The sequence below is a fragment of the Antechinus flavipes genome, chromosome 6 (assembly GCF_016432865.1).
Source record: "Antechinus flavipes isolate AdamAnt ecotype Samford, QLD, Australia chromosome 6, AdamAnt_v2, whole genome shotgun sequence".
NCBI classification, from domain to species: Eukaryota; Metazoa; Chordata; class Mammalia; order Dasyuromorphia; family Dasyuridae; genus Antechinus; species Antechinus flavipes.
In genome coordinates, this window is record NC_067403.1 from 71,886,274 (window position 1) to 71,913,485 (window position 27,212).

At 34.5% G+C, this 27,212-nt stretch overlaps 1 protein-coding gene across 4 annotated transcripts in view; it reads left to right on the plus strand.

Moving 5' to 3' along the window:
• The first annotated feature begins 630 nt into the window (after positions 1 to 630).
• The window catches only part of MMAA (metabolism of cobalamin associated A), a 37,600-nt gene continuing 11,018 nt past the window's right edge, over positions 631 to 27,212 (plus strand). Inside the window, exons 1-3 of one of the 4 annotated variants that reach the window (XM_051967453.1) lie at positions 631 to 731; positions 18,248 to 18,749; positions 21,706 to 21,828. In XM_051967453.1, coding sequence (XP_051823413.1) covers positions 18,305 to 18,749; positions 21,706 to 21,828 — 568 coding nt within the window. In that variant the 5' untranslated portion in view covers positions 631 to 731; positions 18,248 to 18,304. Of the gene's footprint in view, positions 732 to 9,737; positions 9,810 to 18,247; positions 18,750 to 21,705; positions 21,829 to 27,212 lie in introns of those variants that run through there. The other 3 variants (XM_051967449.1, XM_051967450.1, XM_051967452.1) reach the window with 3 other exon arrangements.

A 27,212-nucleotide genomic window follows, 5' to 3' on the forward strand; every position in this document is an offset into this window, starting at 1 on the left:
ATATATGTAGATGCACACGCATACGTGTACGCACACACACATAAGTCATGGCTTCTTATTTCCAGACGAGCACGACCTTTGCTGACGGACACGTTTCCATCGGGCTAGGGTGAGGGCAATGAGAACCTTTGAGTTAGTTGTGAATGAGCTCCAGGGCGAACTTGGGGCTGGCAAACACGAGCAGAAGTTAATGAAAGATTAACTCAAGCCGGAGCATCTAGTTACTTCCCCGACCCAGGAAGGTATGCTCGGGCCCGGGTGGATTTCCTTTCTAAAATTACTGAACTCTTAAGTTCTTAGCAGCGAGAACTACAGATAATGCAATGCACCCCTTCTTTTTTCCAAGCCTCACAGACTCTCCCCTCTACGGACTTCCGTCCCAGCTAGCCCACCACCAGGGAACCAGGGCCCTCGGACCGTCACCCCCGCCCCAGCTGCCGCGCCAATCCTTAGTTCTCTAGTTTCAGCCGGCGCCAGTAGTTTTCTGCGCATGCGTGCGCTCTTCTGTTCCCACAAGCCACGTCCGCAGGGACCTAAGCCACGCCTCTTTCGCCTCTCCCTCCCACCCTTTCGCGCCGTTCAGTAGCCGCCCGCGCGCCGGTTTCCCGCCCCGCCCCCTCCTGCGGAAAGGAACTTCCAGTTGGAACACTGCGCCTGCGCCTGCGCTTGCACCTGAGCGGAGGGGCGGGGCGGAAGAGGCGCGGCTTTGGCGTCTATGACAGCTGTCCCGTGTGAGTAAGGGGGCAGGCGGTGCGAGGGCTCTTCTGGCCTCAGGGGCCGCCCTTCCCCTGTCTGTGGTGGTGGTGCGGCTATAGGCTGAGAATGGGCTCGGGCTGGGGACGGAAAGGGCCTCTCGGCCGCGCCCTCATAGAAACCTGGACTGGTGGGGGAAGGGGAGGAGCGCGCGTGCGCGTGCGCGACCCCAGAGCCTCGGGGAAGGGGGAGGGAGATAGGGGAAAAGGGAAAAGGAAGTCAGGCCAAGGTTAGGTCAGAGCAGGGCTGGCGCGTTGCAGCTTCTGCGGCCGCGGACTCGATGCAAACATTTAGAGGCTCAAATCTTCCCGGACAGATCCATATCTTCCGGATCAGAAGCTCTCTAGCCTCCTGGTCCGGGACCCCGGGGCACCTTGGCCCTTAGTGCACTCCACGGAATCAATGTCCTTGCCCTTGGCCGTGGCCGGGCCTGGGCGTGGAAGGGCCCAGTCCTGGGGAACTTTACGGGGATGAGGCCCGGGGCTGTGGTTGCGCGTGACGGTCATGCACGTGCGCTCCCTGTCTATCGATCTGGGACTTATTGATCCGAGTCTGACCTGTTCAGAGGCGGAACTTAAACCCAAGTCTTAATACTTTCGAGGCTAGTCCTCTATCCTTCGCTTCTCTATGGATCTGTCTACCCCGATAGCGCCTTAAAGTGTTCAAAGCGCTCTCTTCATTACTTTGATCCTCCACCTTTAAGAATCTAACTAGTGAAATTAATATTCTCACTTTACATCTAAGCAATTATTATTACTTTACTTAAAATAGTATTTTATTTTTCAAGTTACATGTAAAGATAGTTTTCAACATTCACTTTTATAAGATTTATAAGATTTGAATTCTAAATTTTTTCTCCCTAACTTTGACAGCAAGCAATTTGATTATTGGAAATAGGCTCAGAAAGATTGTGAGACTTGCAGGGAGTTGGGGCTTATAGTGAGTGTCTGAGGCTGGATTTAAACCCTTTCCATCTAATATCTGCAGGTCTCTTGGCAGTGGATTTTGGTAACTAAAAGACAAATCCACAGCCCAGGCGTTCAGAGGAGCTTGCTTTTTATTTGGGGAGGAGAGAAAGACATGCACTCTTATGAGTAGGTGGGAAACATACAAAATCAATATAAGGTACTTGGTGGAGTGGAGGGACAGTTGAGAACAGAAGAGGCTTCACTGTGAGAGTCAGCACTTTTGTGCTCTTAGAGAAGCTGGGAATTCTAAGAGGCAGAGGTGAGGAGGGAGTATGTTCTGGGCTGGGGATACCAGAAATTGTGCTTGAATTTTAAAAATTAGGGAAAAAAGTCTGACTTGTCATAACCCTATTTGGGGTTTTCTTGGCAAACACACTGGAGTGGTTTGCCATTCCTTTTCCAGCTCGTTTTACAGATAAAGAAATTGAGGCAAACAATTGCCCAGGATCAAACAGTTAGGAAGTATTTAAGGAAATCTGACAACCGTTGGAAAATGTCATTCTTTAGTATATTATGAAAAAAGAAGTAATTAAAATAGTTAAAACTGAGGGAAAGCCTCATGAATCCTAGCACTGATAGGCAAAAACAAAAATAAAATTCTGTTTCCAAGGAGTCCACACTGTTGAGGGAGACATCATGTACATATGTGGATATATATTAAATTTATAGAAAAATACAAAGTAAAAAGAAATTGGTGGGAGAAGGCATCAACTGCTGGGGGGGATCAGAAAAAGTTTCATGTAGAATTGAGATTTAAAAAAATTTTTGGCAATTACGATGAAACTTCCAAACTCCTCAGAATATTGTTTTATGTGCATAAAATACATAGGATTACAAAGAAAGCCTTTAATTAATCAAATTTTAAAAGTTCATAGACTCTGGGTTAAGAACTCCTTACTAGATAGCACCAAGTGGAGTTTTGGAGGAGTGGAGGCATCTGAAGTACAGATGGGAAGGGATTGCATTCAAGGCTTGGAGACTGCAAAACCACAAAGACAGAAGATGAAACTATAAGGAACAGCAAGAAAGCTAGTCTGACTGGATCATAGAATGGGTGTAAGATGAGAAATGTTTAATAAGGTTGGAGAGGTAGGTTGAGACCAGAATATAAAGAGCTTTAAAAAGCAGATTTTATGTTTGATTCTAGAAGTGCTAGGTAGAAAACTACTGAAGATTATAGTTTAATGGAATGAGATGGTCAGACCTGTGCTTTAGAATACATATGTACACACGTGTGTGTGTTTTAAGAGAGAAATCCAAATCCATACATTGGCATGGAATGAACAAGTTTTAAAATATACCTTTACTAGAACACAAAGAAAAATGTAAGCTTTTAAAACATCAGTTCTGTGCTTATTCTGTAATGAAGCCCTTAACCTATGTAAAATTGTGGAGGGTGTGAATTCTTAAGAACAGACTTCCCCAATAGAAGAGTGTTGTTTAAGAGTGCTATTTACTAGATGAAATAAAGACAATTTCTATCTTAATTTGTACTTGATTTCACTTGCAATTTAAGAGAGCTTTAGTTTACCACTTGTAGACAATGATCCCTATCTTTTTAGTGAATGTGAAAACAAGTTTTCTGTCTTTATATAAAAAGGCAAGATGCTGATTTGTATAACAATTGGAAAGTCCTTTTCTCTTCCAGTTCTGATGATCTTAACAATTATGCCCTGTGTTAGAATATTAAATTTGGAAAATTTGGTAAGGCAATACTGAAACTGTCTTTTTTTTTTTTTTTTTTTTTTAATGGACTCCTTTTAGGATGATTTTAAATATGTTAAAGATTCTTGGGTATTTCTGCATAAACTATTTATGAATTACATAATAAAATGTTAATATCAAAAGGTCACTCAGCCTTTTTAAAAAAATGCCAGCTGTCAAGATATGATGAGAGGATGTAAATTAATCTTTATGTTATCCTAAGAAAAACATAGGTAGGAATGTCATTTTTTTCTACTCCAAATTATTTAGTATATTTCAAATCTAAACATAAAGTAAGGTGCTTTGAAAAGGGTTTTGAACTTGAAATCAGAAGCTCGAATTCATATCTTGTTTTTGCTACTTACTGTTCTGGATCTTGGATGAGTCACTGAACTCTCTTTGGGCCTCAGTTTCTTTATTTGTATAATTGAAGGAGATAGAGACTACATTGGATAGGGGCTAAATTGAGATTAGATGATGTTAAGTTACCTCCCAACTTTACATCATTGATTCTAGGATCTCTTTTAGTATTTTGTAACTCTTAAAACTACATATAAATGGGTTACCATTTATGAAAATGAAATGATACTTGGAAAGGAGATGGATAGTGATGTAATAAAAGCAAAAGATAAATAAAAAGTAGTCTGTATTCCACTGGTATCCATGTAATTTCAAGAAAGAAGGCCTCTTTGGAATGTATAAGGATGACATGAATAGAAGTTATATGGGTGGTTGTAGTTTTTATTGAAGGAAATATTCAAATTGATAGTTCACAGATCCTCCCTTACTTCTCCAACTTTTATATGAAATTATTCCTCATGCCCTTCCCAGTGATTTGGTTGTGAATGCTCTCACTAAAAGCCTTGTATGTGTTAGATTTATTCTCTTTATATTTTTAAATATACTTATACATATATTTATCTCCCCCAGTAGAATATAAGATCCTTGAGGATAAGTATTTGTATCCCCAAAGCTTAGCACAGTGGAGCTCGTAGTAGCAAATAAATGCTATTTGGTTCGTTAATTCTTTGAAGCATCAAAGAATCCAAAGTATACCATACTTTATCACAGAGTGTCTGAAAAGTATAAAGAGCAGGATCCTAGTGTGCTTATCATTTATCAACTATAAAAAAGCATTTCTCCTACAAAATGTCTGCCACACACCTATTAAAATCCACGAGATTTTTTGAAAAATGCAACAAGAAAACTTTGTTTAGTGAGCCTTTGATTATAAATATGAAATGAGGTATAAAACAGGGAGATGTAACTCACTAGAGATATTTGCTACTGTTCAGTGAAGAGATCAAACCGAAGATTTCTCAGTGGATTGTGAGAGCCTCCATATTCTCCTGTAGATGGCGTTGCATGGCATCAAACCCCAGAATATTATAGAGATGTCTGGATGAGATCCATCATCACTCGAGAAAGTTTGGCCTTGCTCTCCACAGAGGGAAAAAAAAGACAAGCCTGTTGTTGAGAAGGTGAAATGAAGTTCGATAGTCCTCAGAACTGTCTGTCACAGCTTTAGATTTTGAAGGAGGCCTCTGTGGCATGTGCCAAGAGGTAACTAGAGACTTACATTAAATGATTTGCTCAGGCCAAATAATAACATGGCTAGCATTTGAACTTAGGTCTTCTGAGTTGACATTTGACTTTATTTCCACTGTAGCACTTACATTTCAGTACAGATGATGATGAGTGGGTTCCAAAATTATAAGAATAGAGTATGTTGGTCAGTGCTTTAAATCATCCAAAAATCCTGAAAGAAAATTCCATCTTAAAAACCAGTACTTGTATGGTGATGTTATATGACTGTAAGTCAGAATACCAAAATTTGCAAAGAATTAATGTCTGGTTTCCTATCCAAAGGCCATTCGAGAGAGATGCATAGTGGGTGTGAATAGATTGTAACATATTAGCAATGATAAATTGTACATCAAAAGCAATATAAAAGTTATAAAAGAGATTAATGACCAGAAGAAGAGGTGAGCTGGTCAAAGTAGTTGAGAGCAAGGGATAACAAATGGCCAGTCTGTGTGCTTCATTGGTATGAACATGATGTCAAAAAATCTAGAGGAAAGTTCTTAGCCGGGATACAGACACAAGTTCATATAATAAGAAGGCATAGATGGTTGTGATACACACCATTTAAGGGAGAACTCTTACACCAATGAACCAATAGGGCCATTGAAGTATATTGTAATTTCCATCCTGGCATTGCATGTGACCCTTATGAATAGAGAAACTAGCATCCAGGCAAGTAGAGAGGATGTTCCAGAGATTAGAGATGGATATAATTAGTTGCATCTTCTGCTCTTGTGCTTTTTTTTTTCTATTTTTTGATACTATTAAAAATTCTTTGATAGAAATTGGGTGGTGCAATGGATAGAGTGCTAGAGTTGGAATCAGAAAAATTCATCTTCCTGAGTTCAAATTTGACTTCAAACTTGTACTAGCTGTGTGACACTATTTGTCCTGTTTGCCTCGGTTCCTCATCTGTAAAATAACCTGGAAAAGGAGAAGGTGAACCACTCTCGTTTTTTTTGCTGAGAAAACCCTAAATGAGGTCATGAAGAGTCAGACAAAACTGAAATGATTAAATAACAAGAACAAAGGTTCTTTAATTCTCAAAAGGAACAGAAAGCCCCATGAGGTAAATTTTTATCATTTAAAAGGAACTTCATATTGTGTCTGCTCTCTTTGTAGTTTTGTCTGACTGATAAATAAATTTAAGTTTTCAATCCCAAATGGAGGTAGAATGTTTGATGTCCAGGGAAGTAGAAGGAAGAACCTGGAGATGAGTTCCAACATAAAATAAGAAACAATTGTAGGTATATCTCAGTTCCCATTCCTCACATATATTCAGTTTGTCATTGTAGTTGATCATTAGCTATGATATCAAACTAAAAGTAGAAAAAAGGCTGGAGTTTTCTCCAAATACGGAAAGCAAAGAGAATTTTTCAGTGACATGTAATATGCTTATGTTTCTGCCATTTGTGTCTAAAATTCAAGTTCATTTCTATTCTGAAGAGAAAGTGAAAGGGTTGGAGGAACACATTTCTATTTTTTAGGTTATGGAGGAAATTAAATTGTTCCTTGAGAGAAAGGAAGATAGGCTTTAAGGCAGAAACAAGAACAAGGAAATAAAGAGATAGAAAGGAATTCTCACCACTATTTGGGGATTGGAAGTTGGCAGGGAAGAAAGGGAAGAACCATTGGAAATATAATAGGTCCAATAGTGTAGATAGCATTTGTGGAAGGGGAACTGGATTATCCTTGGAGGAAGCAACTTTGTTTTTTTTTGGGGGGGGGTTAAATTTATTTTTAAATTAATTTTTATTTTATTAAAACTTTTTTTTACAAATTTTATGGGTAATTTTTTTAAACATTGATCCTTGTAAAATATTCTGTTCCAGATTATCCCCTTCTTCCCCCCACTCCCTCCCCTAGATGGCAGGTAGTCCAATACATGTTAAATATGTTAAAATATATGTTAAATACAATATATGTATACACATTTATACAGTTATCTTGCTGCACAAGAAAAATTGGATCAAGAAGGGAAAAAAACAGAAAAAAAAGTAAGAAACCAACAATAGAGTGAGAATGCTATGTTGTGTTCCACACTCAACTCCCACAGTTCTCTCTCTCGCTGGGTGTAGATGGCTCTCTTCATCACTGAACAATTGGAATTGGTTTAAATCCTCTCATTGTTGAAGAGAGCCACATCCATCAAAACTAATTGTTGTACGTGTCCATCAGAATTGATTGTCGTATAGTGTTCTTGGTGCCATGTACAATGATCTCCTGGTTCTGCTCATTTCACTTGGCATCAGTTCATGTAAATTTCTCCAGGCCTCTCTGAAATCATCCAGCTGATAGTTTCTTACAGAACAATAATATTCCATAACATTCATATATTCTAACTTGTTCCCAATTTAAAAAAAAATTTAATAGCTTTTTATTTACAAGTTATATGCATGGGTAATTTTACAGCCTTGACAATTGCCAAACATTTTCTTCCAATTTTTCCCCTCCTTCCTCCCACCCCCTCCCCTAGATGGCAGGATGACTAATACATGTTAAATAAGTTAAAATACATGTTAAATAGATTATAAATTAAATACAAAATAAGTATATGTGTTCAAATTGTTATTTTGCCATACAAATAGAATTGGTCTCTGAAATATTGTACAATTAGCCTGTGAAGGAAATCAAAAATTCAGGTGGGCAAAAATATAGGGATTGAGAATTCTATGTAATGGTTCTTAGTCATCTCCCAGAGTTCTTTAGCTGGGTGTAGCTGGTTCAGTTCGTTACTGCTCTATTGGAACTGATTTGTTTCATCTCATTGCTGAAGAGGGCCACGTCCATCAGAATTGATCATCATATAGTATTGTTGTTGAAGTATATAATGATCTCCTGGTCCTGTTCATTTTGCTCAGCATCAGTTCATATAAGTCTCTTCAGGCTTTTCTGAAATCATCCTGTTGGTCATTTCTTGCAGAACAATAATATTCCATAACGTTCATATACCACAATTTATTCAGCCATTCTCCAATTGATGGGCATCTACTCAGTTTCCAGTTTCTGGCCACTACAAACAGGGCTGCCACAAACATTCTGGCACTTACAGGTCCCTTTCCCGTCTTTAAGATCTCTTTGGGATATAAGCCCAGTAGTAACATTGCTGGATCAAAGAGTACGCAGTTTGATAACTTTTTGAGCATAGTTCCAAATTGCTCTCCAGAATGGTTGGATGTATTCACAATTCCACCAACAATGTATCAGTGTCCCTGTTTTCCCTCATTCCCTCCAACATTCCACATTATCTTTCCCTGTCATTCTAGCCAGTCTGACAGGTGTGTAGTGGTATCTCAGAGTTGTCTTAATTTAGATTTCTCTGATTAATAATGACTTGGAACATCTTTTCATATGGCTAGAAATAGTTTCAATTTCTTCGTCTGAGAATTGTTTGTTCATATCCTTTGACCATTTATCTTTTTTTTTTTAATAACTTTTTATTGACAGAACGCATGCCAAGGTAATTTTTTACAACATTTTCCCTTGCACTCACTTCTGTTCTGATTTTTCCCCTTCCTCCCTCCACCCCTTTCCCTGGATGGCAAGCAGTCCTATTCATGTTAAATATGCCACAGTATATCCTAGATACAATATATGTGTGCAGAACCGAACAGTTCTCTTGTTGCACAGAGAGAATTGGATTCAGAAGGTAAAAATAACCTGGGAAGAAAAACAAAAATGCAAACAGTTTACATTCATTTCCCAGTGTCCTTTCTTTGGGTATAGCTGCTTCTGTCCATCATTGATCAGTTGAAACTGAATTAGATCTCTTTGTCAAAGAAATCCACTTCCATCAGAATACATCTTCATACAGTATTGTTTTTGCAGTATATAATGATCTCCTGGTTCTGCTCATTTCACTTAGCATCAGTTCATGTAAGTCTCTCCAGGCTTTTCTGAAATCATGCCGTTGGTCATTTCTTACAGAACAATAATATTCCATAATATTCATATACCACAATTTCTTCAGCCATTCTCCAATTGATGGGCATCTGCTAAGTTTCCAGTTTCTGGCCACTACAAAGAGGGCTGCCACAAACATTCTAGCACATACAAGTCCCTTTCCTTTCTTTAGTATCTCTTTAGCCCTTTACACAAAGGGCTGCCACAAACATTTTTGCACATATAGGTTCTTTTCCCTTTAAGATCTTTTTTGGGGGATACAGACCCAGTAGAAACACTGCTGGATCAAAGGGTCTGCACAGTTTGATAACTTTTTGAGCATAGTTCCAAATGGCTTTCCAGAATGGTTGGATCAGTTCACAGGTCCACTAACAATGTATCAATGTCCCAGTTTCCTCATATCACCTCTTAACATTCATCATTATCTTTTCCTGTCATTTTAGCCAATCTGAGAGGTGTGTGGTGGTATCTCAGAGTTGTCTTTGCATTTCTCTGATCAATAGTGATTTGGAGCACCTTTTCATATGATTAAAAAATAGTTTCAATTTCTTCATCTGAAAATTGTCTGTTCATATCCTTTGACTGTTTATCAGTTGGAGAATGGCTTGAATTCTTATAAATTTGAGTCAGTTCTCTATATATTTTAGAAATGAGGCCTTTATCAGAACCTTTGAATGTAAAAATTTTTTTCTCAGTTTATGAGGAAGTAACTGTTGAGCTCAAGGGAATGCCCTTATAGAATGTCTGTTAGTAGGGAAGAGGTCATTTAGTAATAGAGGAAAAGTGGTGAAGTGGTGGGTAGTGACTTCTTGTGAAGAGCACTAAAGCAGTTGTCGACCAGAGAGAAACAAGTGATCTGCTGCTGCCCCAGGATGTATATCTGGATTGTAATGGCAAGTATTCTAAAAGTTGTCAAACTTGATGATGATTCATCAACCTGCTTATGATTCACGTGGGAACAAATGTTGTCCTAAAGAAACCTAAAAAATATAGCTTAGCATTTTAAAGAATTTAAAAAACTAAAGCCCTTGGAGCACAGATGGTGTTTTTATCACTACTACTGATTGACTGTAGAGGATTCAGAAAAGAAAAGCAGATACGGGAAATGAACAGCTGGCTAAGAAGAGGGTGTGTGAGAAGTAGATTTCGATTTTTGAGCTGTGGCTTAAATTGTTGGAAAGGTGAGATGTTGATGAGGGTTGGTTTATACCTAACAAATGTCAGAAAAATATATTTATCTGAAGTGTTGAAAATCTAATTAAGAGGGCTTTAAAATGAAAATGAAAGAGGAAGGAGAAAACCACTCAGTTCTGATAAGCTTCTTACCAAGGAACAGCAGGTGTAGTATTGGAAGAAGAAAGATACATGAACTGATAGAAGATAGTATCTAAGAAGAGAGTCGGCATATCTTTATATAAGCACACACAAAGTATGGGAAATAAATAGGGTGAACTAGAGATTAACACAAGGAAGCAAATTTGATATCATTAAAATTTTGATTGAAACTCTAGACTGGCATTTGACTCTGGAATAATATAGCTTATTCAGAAGAAACAGAGTATGTGGAAAATGTCAGTGGCATCATATGTTAATAATAGTTAGAATTTACATAGTTCTTTGAATTTTGAACAGTGATTTACATGTGTTATTCCATTTGATTACTACTTCATATATAGGAAGACTATAAGGAAATCCAGGATTCTGAGTGGGACAAGATCAATGGAAGAAGAAAAATATTGTAGGCATATGCCTATAGTCTATAGACTGTTGGATAGGAAAAGAAAATAGATGAGAAGATTGGAAACTGGCATATAAAACAATATTGTAATAATGGGAAATTACCTATCTAGATATTTTTCTGGCATTCTCCCTATGTCAAAATCAGAGTACCTGGTAAATTTGTGACTTGATTTAAGGATAATTTCAATCTTTTCTAATCATATTGATTGTTATTATGCCATAAGAAGTAATGATGAGAAATTCTAAAAGCAGAGGAGAGTAGATCTGGGAAAACTCTGCACACAATGACTATCACAAATGAAAAGAGCACTAACTGCAAAACTCAGATTAATTGCAAAGACTAGTTTTAGTCCCAAAATATTGAGGAAGAAAGATACAATCTTGTCTCTATAAGAGATAGGATACTTAGTATGGAGGTTGCATTTATTTTTAGATGCTGTTACTTTAGTTGAGTTTTGTTTATATTTTTTGTTGTGACGAGGTAGCTTTCATTGAGGAGAGTGTTGAGAAAAGCTTCTGACATTTAATAAGTTATTAGAGAAGATAGTAAAAAAAAGCAACACAAGGAACTTCTATTCTGGACTTACTTCTAAACAATAAGGAATAACTGGTTGCTAAAATAAAAGACAAGAATTTAGAAAACAAGTCACCACTCCATAATAGAGTTCATGAATAAGTAGAGTGAAAACTTGAGCATAATCTTATTTGCAACCTAGATTTTGAAAAAGCAGATTTAAAAGGTGAAGGGAAAGGATAGGTAGAATTCAATGGCCTAATATTTTATTTGGGCCATTGGATATAAAATTGGATTTGCAACAAAAACATTTGGTTCAGAGGGTCCTAGAAATCTCTTAATTAAATTTTGACACATGGCTCACTCCACTGAGGAAGAAAAAAGGGGGAGATGATTAAAGGGTGGATGGATAGGTAGTTCAGCAAAAACTCAGGTAAAGAATATCTATAAATATATTTTTGTTTTATAGCAGCTTCATTTCCAAATGTATCTCTCTCTGTGTCCCAGTAACACAAACCAGTGAGCAACAAAAAATTAAAAAAAAAGGAAAAAGTGGTTTAGCAAAATTTGTCAACATAAGTCTGAAAGTATTTTTAAGGTATGCTGTATTATCATCAGGGCAGAGAAGAACAATTGAAGAAGCTGGTATAAGTGGTCTAGAAGGGGGCTGAAGACTTGACTGTTGCAAATGTTTTTATCTTTCTGTGTAGTTAATTTACTTGCCATCCATTGTAAATTAGTGAATTTCAAAGAAAATAATGATATACAAAATGATCAGTTATTATAGATTCCAATTAAACAAAAAACCCACTACCTATTAAGAATATAATGTAATTACGTATAAATGTAATTCTAAATATTTGTATCTCTGTTTAGTGTAGGCATAATTTTGAACAATGATATGTGAACTTGTGCCATGAACTGAGTATTTCCGGTTATTTCTAAATTTTATTGGAACATTTGTTTCTGAATTTTGACAATATGACAACAGTCTTATTATATATAATGACAACTTTCCCAAATCATTTGTTTTTAAAAACAGCTTTTTGTGAACAAAGTTGCACTTTGGAAACTTGAGGCATAAAATATCAATGTTAATAAAATATTTAAAATGTTAATTCAAGAGGATAGTATTTTACATTAATAAGATATCTTTTATAAAAAATTTTGTTTTTTTTAAAAGGTCAAATTGTCTATGGACAACATATGCCGTTTCTTTTGAAAATATTTCTAATTATATTTTCACTTTCAAATAATATTATGCCAAAATTATAAAAATTACATATGTAAAATTCTATTGAGATACAAGACAATTGCATTTTTGAGTAGTTACTCTAAATATGTAAGCATTTAAAACACATTTGTATTATACAAATTTAATTATATTTAACATGTACAAATCCATATCATATATATGAGGGTTACACTTAAAGATGATGCATTTCCTTTTCCATTTAATAGCTCTGTGATTTTGGGCAAATCACTTACCTCTCAGGACCTCAGTAAAATGAGAATGTTGGTCTAGATAGTCATTAAAAGTTCTTTAGAATGCTAAATCTCCGATCCAATTTTTCTATGAACCAATCAGCATCATTCATTGTCTTCTATTCACTAGTTCTGACAACACAAAGACAAAAACAAAACTGCATTTACTGCAATGTGAGTTATAATTATATGATATATTGTGATTTTGGTTTTAAGTTTCTGTTATGTTTACTATTTTTTTTTATATATTTACATGCTCTTTAAAAAGAAATATTTTATTATCCTGTGTTTCATTTTTTTCTTTATTTGGCTCATCAATACAAATTCTATAAAAAAGAGTTTTAATTTGTCTGCAGCCTCTCCTTTCTTTATGTCTCTTTTTTCATTACCTATCCCTTCTTTTTCACCCTTAATGCAGACTTTGAAAATTTTTTTCACTAGATCCAAACCTGCTCTCTGCATCCCTTCTCATGTTTTCCTTTATCTGCGCAAAGAAGGGAAAGAGGTGCATTGTCTCCATTTTTCTTTGATGCCAAACTTGGACATTATGATTATAGACTTCTGTTCTTGATTTGGTTTATAGAAGAAAGGCAAAATAACTGAGGAGTACAAAAGGCTAATATGATCCAATAAAAAGAGCAACAGATGAAAATTAAGAATGAGCAGAAGCTGATAATAAATGCTAAGGATATGAAAATAGAATTTTTAAAAGCTCTTTTGGTAGATGATAAGGATCAAAGAATAAGACTGCTGCTTGGGGGCAGATAGACTAGTAGTGATGATAAGGCTGAATTAATCTATTCTTCTTTTGTGCCTCTTTTTAAAGTAGAGATTGTTGGGTTGAGAATAAACTAAAAATGGTAAACAGGGAGTAGAAATCCAATTATAGCAGGTGAGATGGTCAGGTATCATCCAACTGCTTTCAAACAACCAGCATGGTACTGTGGGAAAAGATTTCTAGTCAAGATCAAGGTTTAGATTCTAGCATTTCTGTGCCTCTGTGCAAGTCATTTAACCTCTTTGGGTCTCAGTTTCCTCATATGTAATGAAATGGGGGAAAGGGATTCAACTTGTTAGTTTTTAAGGACCTTCTGGTTTGGAATCTATAACCCCAGCATTCTCAATAAATCAAGCATTCATAAGTGCTTTCTATATGTCTAGACACTGTGCAAGGAGCTGAGAGCATAAAGACAAAAATGGAATAACTCCTGCCTTCAAAGTGCATGTAATCTACTGGAGAAACCATGCGTGCATGCATGTGTCTGTGCATATGTGCATGTGTTTGTATCCATATCCATGAATCAAGTCATGTGGTTGAAATATTCTCCATCATTCAGTAATGAATGGCTCATTGGTGAGCCATTGTTAATGGCTTTTTCAAAGGCAAATGGAATAGATACTCTAAGATTGGGGAAGGGCAGATATCAGTATTGTTTTATAAAAGGAAAGAAGGTGAAGTTTATTTATTTATTTTATTTTTTTTTTAATTTTTATTTAATAATTACTTTATATTGACACTCGTTTCTATTCCAATTTTTTTTTTCCCTCCCTCCCTCCACCCCCTCCCCTAGATGGCAAGCAGTCCTTTATATGTTGGATATGTTGCAGTATATCCTAGATACAATATATGTTTGCAGAACCGAACAGTTCTCTTGTTGCATAGGGAGAATTGGATTCAGAAGGTATAAATAACCCTGGAAGAAAAACAAAAATGCAGATAGTTCACATTCGTTTCCCAGTGTTCTTTTTTTTGGGTGTAGCTGCTTTTGTCCATCATTTATCAATTGAAACTCAGGTCTCTTTGTCAAAGAAATCCACTTCCATCAAAATATGTCTTCATACAATATCGTTGTCGAAGTGTATAATGATCTCCTGGTTCTGCTCATTTCACTTAACATCAGCTCATGTAAGTCTCGCCAGTCCTCTCTGTATTCATCCTGCTGGTCATTTCTTACAGAACAATAATATTCCATAACATTCATATACCACAATTTACCCAGCCATTCTCCAATTGATGGGCATCCATTCATTTTCCAGTTTCTAGCCACTACAAACAGGGCTGCTACAAACATTTTGGCACATACAGGTCCCTTTCCTTTCTTTAGTATTTCTTTGGGATATAAGCCCAATAGAAACACTGCTGGATCAAAGGGTATGCACAATTTGATGAAGGTGAAGTTTAAAAAAATTTTTTTGATAATAGCCTTTTATTTTCGAAATACATGCAAAGATAGGTTTCATTGTTCATCCTTGCAAAACCCTTGTGTTCCAAATTTTTCTCCCTCCCTTCTCCCATCTCTCTTCCTCTACACAGCAAGTAATCCAATGTAGGTTAAATATGGGCAATTCTTCTAAATAGATTTCCACGTTTATCATGCTACACAAGAAAAATCAATTCAAAAAGGGAAAAAAATGAGAAAAAAATTCAGCAAACAACAAAAGATGGAAATATGTTGTAATCCATGTTCGGTCCCCATAGTCCCCTTTGTGGAATGCATTTGGCTCTCTCCATCTATTGGAGAGAGTCTATTGGAGTTGGTCTGAATCCATTATTGAAAAGAGCCAGTTCCATCACAGTTGATTATTACATAATCTTCTTGTTTCTGTGAATGATGTTCTTTTCACTTCACTTAGTATCAGTTCATATAAATCTCTCTGAAATTTCTGAATTTATCCTTTCTGAAGGCCTTTCTGAAATTATCCTCTCGATCATTTCTTATACAACAATAATATTCCATAACATTCATATACCCTAACTTATTCAACCATTCTCTAGCTGATGGGCATCTACTCAGTTTCCAGGTTCTTGCCACTACAGAAAGGCCTGCTATAAATATTTTTTGCACATGTGGTTCCTTTTCCCTTTTTTATGATCTCTTTGGGATACAGACCCAGTAAGGACACTTCTGGATCAAAGGATATGCACAGTTTGATAGCCCTCTGAGCATAGTTCCAAATTGCTGTCCAGAGTAGTTGGATCAGTTCACAATGTATTAGTGTCCCAGTTTTCTCATATCCCTTCCAACATTTATCATTATCTTTTCCTGTTATAATACCCAATCTGAGAGATATGTAATGGTACCTCAGAATTGTCTTAATTTGCATTTCTCTAATCAGCAGTGATTTAAAGCATTTTTTCATATGACTAAAAATGGTTTTAGTTTCTTCTTTTGAAAATTGTCTATTTATATCCTTTGACTATTTATCAATTTGAGAATGGCTTGTATTCTTATGAATTTGAGTTAATTCTTTATATATTTTAGAAATGAGGCCTTTATCAGAAATTTGGGATATAACAAAATTTTCCCAGTTTTTGTCTTCCCTTCTAATCTTGGCTGCATTGCTTTTGTTTGAACAAAACCTTTTAAATTTAATATAATAAAAATATTCATTTTGCATTTCATAATGTTCTCTAGTTCTTATTTGGTCATAAATTTCTTTCTTCTCCACAGATCTAAGAGATAGAATATTCCTTGTTCTCCTGATTTGCTTATAATATCACCTTTTATGTCTAAATCACGAACTCATTTCAACCTTATCTTGATATATGGTGTTGGATGTTGGTCAGTGATTAGTTTCTGCCATACTATTTTCCAATTTTCCCAGCAATTTTTGCCAAATAAATAGTGAGTTCTTATCCAAGAAGCTAGCATCTTTGGATTTATCAAACACTATATTACTATAATTGTTGGCTATTGTAGATTGTGGACTTGACCTGTTTTGCTAATCAACTGTTCTACTTCTTAGCCAGTACCAAATAGTTTTGATGACTGCTGCTTTATAATATTGTTTTAGGTCTGGTGTAGCTAGGCCAGAAAGTGAAGTTCTTTAAACTATAGAGTTGTATACTTGATTAATAAAAATCTTGATAAACTATTTTTAAATTAACTTTTTTTGCATGAATGAAAATCTCTTTCCTCTATTTCCCTTTCCCCCAATAGGGAACCAAAAATAAATGAAAGAAGCTAAGATCTTTATTACAAATATATACATAGCTAGATAGATATAGTCATGTGAAACAAATTCCTTCATTAGTTATATTTTAAAAACTGCATGCCTCAATCTTAATTGAGATTTTTCCATGCTCTTATATTATATTTGGATTTTTTCAGCATTTGACAAAACTTCTCATAGTATGTTTTTGGGTATGATGAAAACATATGTTAGAAAATTGTACAGCCAGATATATTTAGAACTTGTTGAATGCTAGAATCTATAGAGTTGTTATCTTTAGGATAACATCAACTTGAAGGGAGAAAATACCCCAAAGATCTATTTTTGGCTTTGTCATGTTTCACATTTTAATCATTGATGTGAATGAAGACTTAGGAAGCATGTTGTTCATATTTTCAAATGACATGAATCATAGAGGAATGGATAATATATTGAATGACAATTTAGAGCCAAATAGGGCTTGACAAATTAGAATATGGAATTAAATGAATAAGCTGAAATTTCACAAGGGTTAATGTTAAATTCTGCATTGGAGTTCAAAAAATTAACTTTATAAATACAGGATGGAGGAGATATGGATAAAGTGTCTGCCTGGAGATTTTATTAGCAAACAGTGACCTAGTAGTTTGTTCTTCTAGGCTTTATTAAGAGGAGAATACTGTCATAAGGAAGAAGAGTTCCATGTTTTGCCCTGGTTAGGTCATAAATCACAAATGGAGCATTATTTTTAGTTCTGGGCATTCCATTTTAGGAAAGACATGGGAAGATTAGAACTTAGCCAGATGAGACTGACCAGGATAGTGAGGTCTGAAAACTATGCCTCATGAGGATTGATTGAAGGGATTGTGGATGTTGAGTCTGGAGAAGAGGAAATTTAAAAGAGACATGATGACATTCAAAAGGGAGGAGGGATTAAAATTGTTTGGTCTCAAAGGGTATAGTTAGGAGCAATGGATGAAAATTACAGAAGGAAAAAAAATCACTTTGATGGTAAGGAAAAACTTTATAACAATTACAGATATCAAAAAGGATTGGACTGGCTCACTGGAGGAGTGGCTTCCTTCTCATAGTGTACAAGTAAAGATGGAGCATTTGCTTTCTGGGAATGTTGTAGAAGGTATTTTCATATGTGAATCAGACTAAATAGCTCCAAAATTCCCTTCCAGCTCTTAAGAGTCTGTAATCCTGCCCATATCTGCTATACTTGTTAGTTAGAGACTTGTTGGTCTCATGTGTTGACATTTTAATAAAATCAGGAATAACTTTATAAAAGAATACTTTAACCTAGATTGCTTTCAAACCTGTTTTGGGAAAGCTAGATGGCATGGTGGATAGATTACCAGCCCTGGAGTCTGAGGGATCTGAGTTCAAATTTGACCTCAAATGCTTAATTCTAACAAGCTGTGTGATCTTGGGCAATTCCAACTGTCTCACTAAAGAGAAAAAGCAAGACAGAAAGAAGGAAGGAAGGAAAGAAAGAAAAGGAAAACAAAGAAACAAAAAACCTGATTTGTAATGCCTCTTAACAAAAGTCAATTTAAGTGAGTGATTTGTTTGAAATGACTGCATATTTGCTTTTTCATGTCATGATTTGTTATCTTGAATGAAGTAAAAATTTTTTCTTTCTCTTTCTTTTTCCTAGGAAGGTCCCAGATCAAGTTGAACCAAAACTTCAGTATATTCTTCAATTCAAAACGAAATGAAAATAGCCATGTTGCTGCTATTTCCTCACCATCATTTTCTTAGGAACCTTTCAAAAATATCTTTTCAAAACTACCAATTCATCTTTCATTCAGGCGCTCGTTTTGGATCTGGATTCTCATGTACTCAGTCACTTAATTCTGTTGGATTGTATCGTGCTGAGTGGATGCTACCATCATGTGGTTTCAAAAGAAAACTAGGCATGCAGACAATCCTAAAGCTACACACAGAAGGACTTTCTGACAAAGAACGAAGATTTGTGAATAAACTCTACACTGGTGTAATCCAAGGTCAAAGGGCCTCCCTAGCAGAATCTATTACTCTTATAGAATCAACACATAGCAGGAAAAAAGAGTTAGCCCAGGTGCTTCTTCAGATGGTATTAAACTACCACAGAGAGCAAGAGCAATTAAATAAAGGAAAACCACTGGCATTTAGAGTGGGTCAGTCATTTTTTTCCAGTAAATAAATAATTCTTAATTTTCTTTTCTGCTATTAAAATGATCCCTGACATTTGGTCTTAATATTAAAAAAAACAAAAAAAAAACTTTCTACTCAGGATTTTTGGAATGAATTTTAGATGCCTTTTCTTTGACAATCAGCTTTTTAGATTATTGATTCATGGATATTATTAAATTGAAGGATTTTGACTTGGTCATATGAGTCATGGTTTGTTAAGAGAAAAATTTTAAAAAATTTTCCTTGTTCAAAGTGAGAGGCTCAGCATATAGGATATTACCATTTTTAAGAATAGGAATCTACACTGAAAATAATATTAACATTATTTTCTGAGAGTTTTTTATTTTCATGATTAAGAGCCATGAGTGTATTGTCCAATTTTTGTGTTTGTTCTAGATAATTACTCTTTCGGACAACATTTTCAGTTTCCTTTTTTTTTAGTAAGCAAAGCAAGTTCTTTATGGACCTCTTCTATTACATGTAAGAGTGTCTGGGAATAGCTTGAAATCCAGTCGTCTTGACATTAAATATATTTTAAGAGGTGTTCTACCCTTTTTATTACTAGCCTGTAACAGCTGAAAGACTATTTTGATTTCTGGAAATAGTGATTTATTTCTAAAAACTGCAAAATCATTGTATATGTGTCTGACCACATGAAGAGAATTAAACAAATCAGATTTATGACCATGTGGAGTGATCAAATAATTAATGTTGTGAATAAAGTAATAAGGAAAATTGCCTTAAGTGGCTTGAAATTATTTTAGATTTATATTACCTAAAAGATTTTTTTTCCAGATTTAGCTTAATACATAATCTTAAGTTCTTAGTTTGGGAGGCATTGCTATATTTGCTTTAGAAATAATTTCTAAACTGTACTTTATCAGTATTTGAAATAGCTGTGATTTTTCACTTTTCTGTATACCGCCCTGAAGTGGCATATTATCTGCTTTATGTGTCCTTATTTTGAAAGGGCACAGTGATCTATAATAATCATCTTTATATAATTAACAACAAACATAGCAGAGCAAACTATTTACAAAAACAAATTCTAGATGGATGAAAAACTTTAGTTGTTAGATTAAGTGGATTTCTTTTTATAAAAAGAAAGTCTTAGAAATGTCTGGAAGCAGAGTCAGAACTGGTTGGCAGCTTGGTCCAAATTTGCGACTTTTTTTTCCTGACAGCCTTCACTTATTTTAATCATATTAGTCCAGGTAGAGCAATGCCTCTAGTGTAGATACCATAGATTATCATCATCATTATCATCAATGGACATTGAACTGCTGTACAGTATGCAAGGGACTATGGAAGGCATGGGAAAGATTTAAAAGTAATAGCCTTTGTCCTTAAGGTACAGTGGTGATAGAGCCAAACTACTTGTTTATGACTTTTCATAAATTACTTAACCTTTCTTGGCCTCTATTTCTTCATCTACAAAACTCAGAGCATTGGACTGATGATGTTTAAGGTCCATTCCAGTTATAAATTTATGATCATATGTATTTTTAAGGTAAAGAATTTTGCCATTGTAACCCCAGCTCTCAGCACTGTGCATACATATTACACAGTAGTCATTTAAATGCTTATTTGATCATAAAAGTTAATAATTAAAATACCTATCATGAAAATTTTGTTAAGGATAATTTTCTGGCTTTAATGGAAAAGTCAGTTATGCCAGAATTTAGTTTAAATGACATTCTTAGAGTGACATATATTTTGCTCTTTGAGAAATATTTGTCTTTTAATTGTGTTTGAGCATGCTTTGATAGATTGACTCTTAACTATTCTATATATTTTGTATTATTTTGAATCAGGTTTGCCTTTCTAGTACACTATTCTGGATTTTGTTATAATTATATGGAGACATTAGTAAATTTTTCTTTTGGGGGAGCTATTATTTTATATCCTGCTACTTTTGAATTTATTGTCTCATTTAGTTTCTTTGCTGACTCGGGGTTTTCTAAGAGAATCGTTTTGTCATCTGCAAATAGGGATAGTTATGTCTCTTTGTTGACTGGGCTTAAGTATTTAATTTTTCTCTTATTGCTGTTACCACCTTCTCAAGAATTAAATCAAATAATCCTAGGAAAGAAAGCATCCTTGCTTAATGCGTATATTACCAGGAAAACTTCTAGTATCTTCCCATTGCAAATGATGCTATTTCTTGATTTTAAATATATACTTTTTGTCACATTAAAATGGCTTCAATATACTCAGGCTTTATCATGTTTTAAGGATAAATTAATAATACATTTTCCAAGCCTTTTTCTGCACTATTATGATCATGTAGTTTGAGGCATTTTTTGTTTTTAATGTTAATTATATAAATTGTTTTCCTGATGTTAAATCATTCTTGCACCTCTGACATAAATTTAATTTGATCATAGTGAATAGTTATTTGGATCTATTACTGTATCTTTTTTTGCTAGGATTTCATTTAAAAATTTGAACTAAGACTGGTGCATTTTGAATAAAGGAAGAAAAGGGATTATTTTCTTAAGTACACGTATCATTTCTTTTAAAGTGAGTATATAAAATGTCTTTAGTTATCTGGAATGTTTAGGTTTAAAGACTATTTACCATTGGGAAGACCAAAGGCAAGCTTAGGATGATAGTGATGTTTATTTATTTGGAGACTAAAATTTTAGAAATTAAGTGGGATTGAGAGAAAAAAATTGTAAAAATACTTACATTTTATCATATAATAGCATTAGATTATTTTTAGCCATTGAATTTAATTTTAAAATATGTTAAAAAATTTTCTTCCATAACGTATACAAATTATTCAGAAAAAATTTCCTATTAACAAAGTTTGGAAGTAATTAAAATAGACAAATAGAAGTCCTAATGAATCATGAAAAATAGAGACAATATTAATGTTTCACTTAATAGAATGCTGTTATTCATTGCACTGAGTTAGAGAGTTTCTTTGTACTTTAGGGTTGTCTGGTCCCCCAGGGGCTGGGAAATCAACATTTATAGAATATTTGGGGAAGATGCTTACTAGGAATGGACACAAAGTATCTGTGTTGGCAGTGGACCCTTCCTCCTCTACAAGTGGTGGTAAGTATCCCATTTATCTTTACAGTTTAAGAAAGTTGAAATCAAATACAAAATGAAAAAATAAACCTGTCAGAACTGATTATGAGGTTCTCAGTATTTTACCCAAAGTTTTGTAATTTTTGACAATACTTTGTGAGTTTATTTTGGAAGTTAAATTTTTACCCCTGTAAATGACTAGAAGCAGGTGTAGTCCTTTGGTTTCGTAAGTCTTGGAAACTTCTCTGTAAGGCAGAAAAAAAGCCACAAATAGGGAGTGCCCTCAGTACTCCTTAGGAAGGACAATCACTTCTCACTAGTTACCACCACAGAACTAGCATAATGATAGCATTTATGGTTCCATTAAAATCCTTTCTAGAGGATGGATATTAGCTACTGCTTTAGAATAGAATCTAGTTCTTCTTTGGGAAGAGTTTTATGTCTTAGCACCAATTACTTAGTGGTACTTCTTCCTTTTTTCCTGTGTGGGACATTCTTCTACTCTTTGAACTCTTCTTCTACAGGTCAGGGTTTCTTCTTTCTCTTTAGATCTTTTTTCTTCTTTGTTTGATATTTAAGTGCCTTTTATTTTTGTTAATTTTGCTTTTAAAATAAATTTTGTTAGTAGTTTTTGTTTTATATCACTGTAATTTTTGGATATATATATTCTATATCTTTTCTCTTTTTTCTCTTGTTCCAAAGAAAAAAGATTTAGCAGAAACATCCAAAGCAGTGGTCATATTTGACAGTGTATGTAAAATTTTACCCGAGTTGCTGAAAGGAGGAGGTATACTTCTTTATTTGTTCTTTTCTGGCATCATTATTGACTTTTTAGTTACTCAGAGCTCAACTTCCTTTTAGTGATATTTTCATTTACATTGTTATGGTTACTAGACATATTTTTCTAGTTCTGCTTATTTCTCTTTCCATTGATTTATATAAATCTCACATTTCTCTAAATTCCTCATTTGTCATTTCTTTTACTATGTAACAATAATCCATTATGTTCATACACCACAGTTTATTCAGCCATTTCCCCACTGATGGGCACCCTCTTTGTTTCTAGTTTTTTTTCTACCACAAAAGAGGGCTGATTTAAGCATTTTAATATATATTGGATCTTTGTTACTATTTTTGAGTTCCTTTAGCTATGTATTTGTACCATTGTGGTATGGGTATGAGCATTGGGTCAAAGGGTATGAAGAGTTCAGTCACTTTTTCTTGTACAATTCTGAATAATTTTCCAGAATGGTTAGGCTCACCAGCTCTCTAACAGTGCTTTAGTAAGCCTGCCTTACCACTGTCCACATAACTTTCATCATTCCCATTTCTATTATTTTTGTTAATTTGGTGGGCATGAGGTGAAACCTCAGACTTGTTGCTGTTTGTATTTCTATTACCATTTATGATTTAGAACATATTTTCATGTGTTTGTTTATAGTTTACATTTGGGGTGGCTGGGTGGAAAATGGATAGAGCACTGAGACTGCAATCAAGAAGATGTCAGTTCAAATTTGGCCCCAGAGGCTTATTGTGTGACCCTGTACAAGTCATTTAAATCCTGTTTGCCTTAGTTTCTTCTTCTGTAAAGTAAACTGGAGAAGAAAGTGGTAAACCACTGCAGTATCTTTGCCAAGAAAACCCAAAAAGGGTTTGTGAAAAGTTGGACATGACTGCAAATGATTGAATGTCAGGTTTACATCTGTTTTTTTGAAAGTAACTTATTCATATCTTTTGACTTCTGTTTTTTTTTTTTTTAATAAAATATTTCCTTTTCCCTGCTAACCTATGAATAGAGAAGTTATTCTTGGAGTCCCTTGACCCTTTCTTCTCAAGTGACTCTGCACTTTGAGTATATTTGTCTATGATTTGATTGGGATGGAAATATAAACATTAAATCCTTAATGTAAGTCCCTGCAAAATTTTTCCTGTTCTCCATATTTAATGGAAGTGAAATTGTACCACTTTCTAGCCTTACCTTTCTTACTAGTAGCTCCTACTGATATTTTTGCCAGTTTAGTGAATATAAAGTGATAGTTTAAGATTTCTTGATTTACATTTTTTCTGAGTAATGGAGAATTTTAGCATCCTTTTTATATGGCTGTTGTTTATTTTTTTACCTTAAAAATTTACTCTTTTTGTATTGTTCTTATGAGTATGTATCAATTACTTTTGATATTTGGTCTTTTTACATTTTGATAGTTTTAATGAAAATAATCTATGTTTTTGCCTCATAGAATCCTTTTATCTTTATACGATCAGATCCATCAATTTTGCCTTCATTTTTATAGCTTGTCTTCTTTTCCATAAGTAAGACAAATATATTATCTTTTTCATTCTCATTCATATCTCATTTCATTCTCATTAGTTATTTCTAACTAAAAACTTATGTTTTATGTTAGAACTTATGTGCCAACCTCTTTAGGTTCTTATTCAGGGTTCTCAGTGCATCTGACAATTTTTATAATTATTTTGTGAAACATTTTAAAATCTAGTGGAATGAGTTCTAATTTAACTGTTTTCTCCCGCAAGATTCTTCACAGGCTTATATGTTTAATGATGCTTTTTAGAAACATAATTGCCCCTTCCCAATGATGTCCTTTCCTAGCATCTTCTCTTGTAACAAAGACATATTGTCAAAAAAAAAAAGCCAACAAAGTTGCTATTTCTCTTTTTTACACAATATATACCTCATTACAACATATACCTATATCTGCCATCTCTCCTTTGCAAGGACACAGGCATATTTTACTCCTGATATTCTGAAATTAAGATTGTTTACTACATTAATCTGAGTTTTTCTTTATGTTCTTGTTGTCATTATTCCCTTGGTTCTACTTACTTTGCTTAGCTTTCATTTCATTCAAGTATTCCAGAGTTTCACCAAATTCTTATTTGTATTTTCATATTATATTACAGTTCATTTATACATTCTTCAATCAATAAGCATCTGTTTTGCTTTTAATTTCTTTTTTTCTATTAAAAATATGCTTCCATGAATATTTTTCAAGTATATGCCTTTAGCCTTCTGTCTTTGACTTGGGATATATGCTCAATAGTATGTCACTGAGTCAAAGGACATTTGTACACTTTAATTATTTTAAACATAGCTTCATCTTGGAATTTTCTTTTGGATTTTGAACTAAATAACCATATGTGAGACTTCAAAATACAAAGAACAACAACAACAACAACAAAAAAGGATTATATCAACCCATGAACTTCTTTAAATGCAATTTGTTTTTTAAACCTCTTTTGTAGTTCATGTTAAATTTAACATAGACTTGCCTGATTTGTTTATGTTCCCTTCTGAAATTTTTATAGTTTTCATTGTTTTATTGATTTTTTTTTTGCATCTCTATCACTACTCATGAACTCAGCCCCCTCTCCTCAAAAGAAATCCATTTATGATCTGTTAGTATAATTGAATACAACAAATCAATATATTGACCACATCTGAAAATTATCTTATTCTGCATCTCTCATCCTAGAGTTTGGACTTCTTAATGACATGGGGACAAAGCACCATTACCTTGAGGTCAGACAGTTGAAGGCTATGCTAAGACCAAGATCTTGAGGTCTATTGTACCTGGAAACATTGAACCATTTAATCATTTTCCTGGATTCATTCCTTGGAGGTTAAAATAATCCTATCTTATCTAGTGCTTCCTAGTCTAGCAGTTCTGATGCCTCAAATATATCTCCCTCCCCAACCTCTGCAATCCTCTTTCATTTCCATTCTCTTTCAACCTGTTCAGCCTTTCCACGGTGCCTTTTAGAGCTTGTCCTCTATGATAATAAACTTCCTTTTATTTAAGGACTTAATGTCTGGCTTTTCTCAGTCACTACTGCTTTCCTGGCCATGCTCTCTAGACCTGCTTGTATTTTTTCTCATACTCTCTGACTAGCTGGTCCCGTTGGAATACTTCTTTCTCTCCGTTGCTACTTCCCATTTCCTACCATTACTCAGCAGCCTCTTCTCCTCTGAGCTTGGTGATCAGTATCTACTTTCTTAACTTACTACTTTCTTTTACCTTTCTTGCTTGTCATTTCATTATCCAACTCGTAGTCTTTGTCTTCACTCAGACTCCTGCCTTCATTATTGAACAGGCTTCAACATATATATTGATAGTCCTTTAAATACTCCTAATTTTCCAGTTCCCTGATCTATTCAACTCAAGAGCTACCCAACTTTCTCTATTCTCTCTCAGGTACACAAAACAATGTTCATATCCTTTATTTTGTTTTTACTTATGTGTTCCATTTTAATATTCAAGAATTCTTAAATTTCACTGACTGATCATAATTTTTCTTTTATCATTCCACATCTCCCTACGCATTATATATTTCAGGTATCAAACATTTACCTCTTCACAGAGTAGATTCAATCTTGAAAGCTTTTTCTCTAATAAAAACTCTTGTGACTAGTTTTGTAATTATGTAATATTTCCTTTGGAATATTAACACTTGGCTTATGTCTCTTCATGGATCTTGGATCCCCTGTTATCTGAAATTAGGAAAAACAATGTACATACCTAAAAACGAGTTTGTAAAAAGTAGTATGGACCTATTTGTAACATGGCTACATCATTATAAAGAAAAACAGTTTTGAAAGACTTAAGAAGTCTGATCAGTTCAATGACCAACCATGACTCCAGAGAAACAAAGAAGTAGAGGTTCTTAGACCTTACTGTGCTTATTGAATTGCTTCTTCTTCTTTTTTAATTCTTTTTTTTGTGGTGGAGGGAAATTAGAGGACAATAATTAATGATAATGTTACAAAAAGAAAAGAATAAGAGCTTCATGAAGCATTTAGAAAAGCACAGAGAAAATAGGAGGCTCAAAGGGAAACAGATAAGTAGATAAATTTTTGCAACTAATGAATTTATCATATACTTGAAAACAAGCTATGGGCAATGCAAATTCATGGTTTCACATAGAATTCTTTTTTTCTTGTTCTTTATTTTTGAAACATTCACATTTGTTGGTACTTGTCAAATTCAGTATAATAAAATGTAAAAGTGAGGCACTATTAGAGGCAGGCAGATCTCCCCATTTTTCAAAAGAAGAAAGAGAGGGCTTTCAGAACACTAAAAGAACAACGAACTTTACTGGCAGGTTCCTAGAATACATGTATATGAGTATGATTTGTGGTATCTAGGGAAACAGTGATCATTGGAAGTCTTTGTGGCTTCACTGGAAACAGATTGTGGTAATAGCCTAACATTTTTTTTTTAAGTTAACTAAAATTGTACATATACAAATAGCATATATCAACATACTTATATATACTTAAGTTTTAGTAAGACATTTCACAAAACTTCTCATGGGATGCTTTTGAATGATATGGCAGGACAGGGGCTAGGCAGGAGGATTAAGGAGTTGAATGACTGAACTCAAAGAATAAT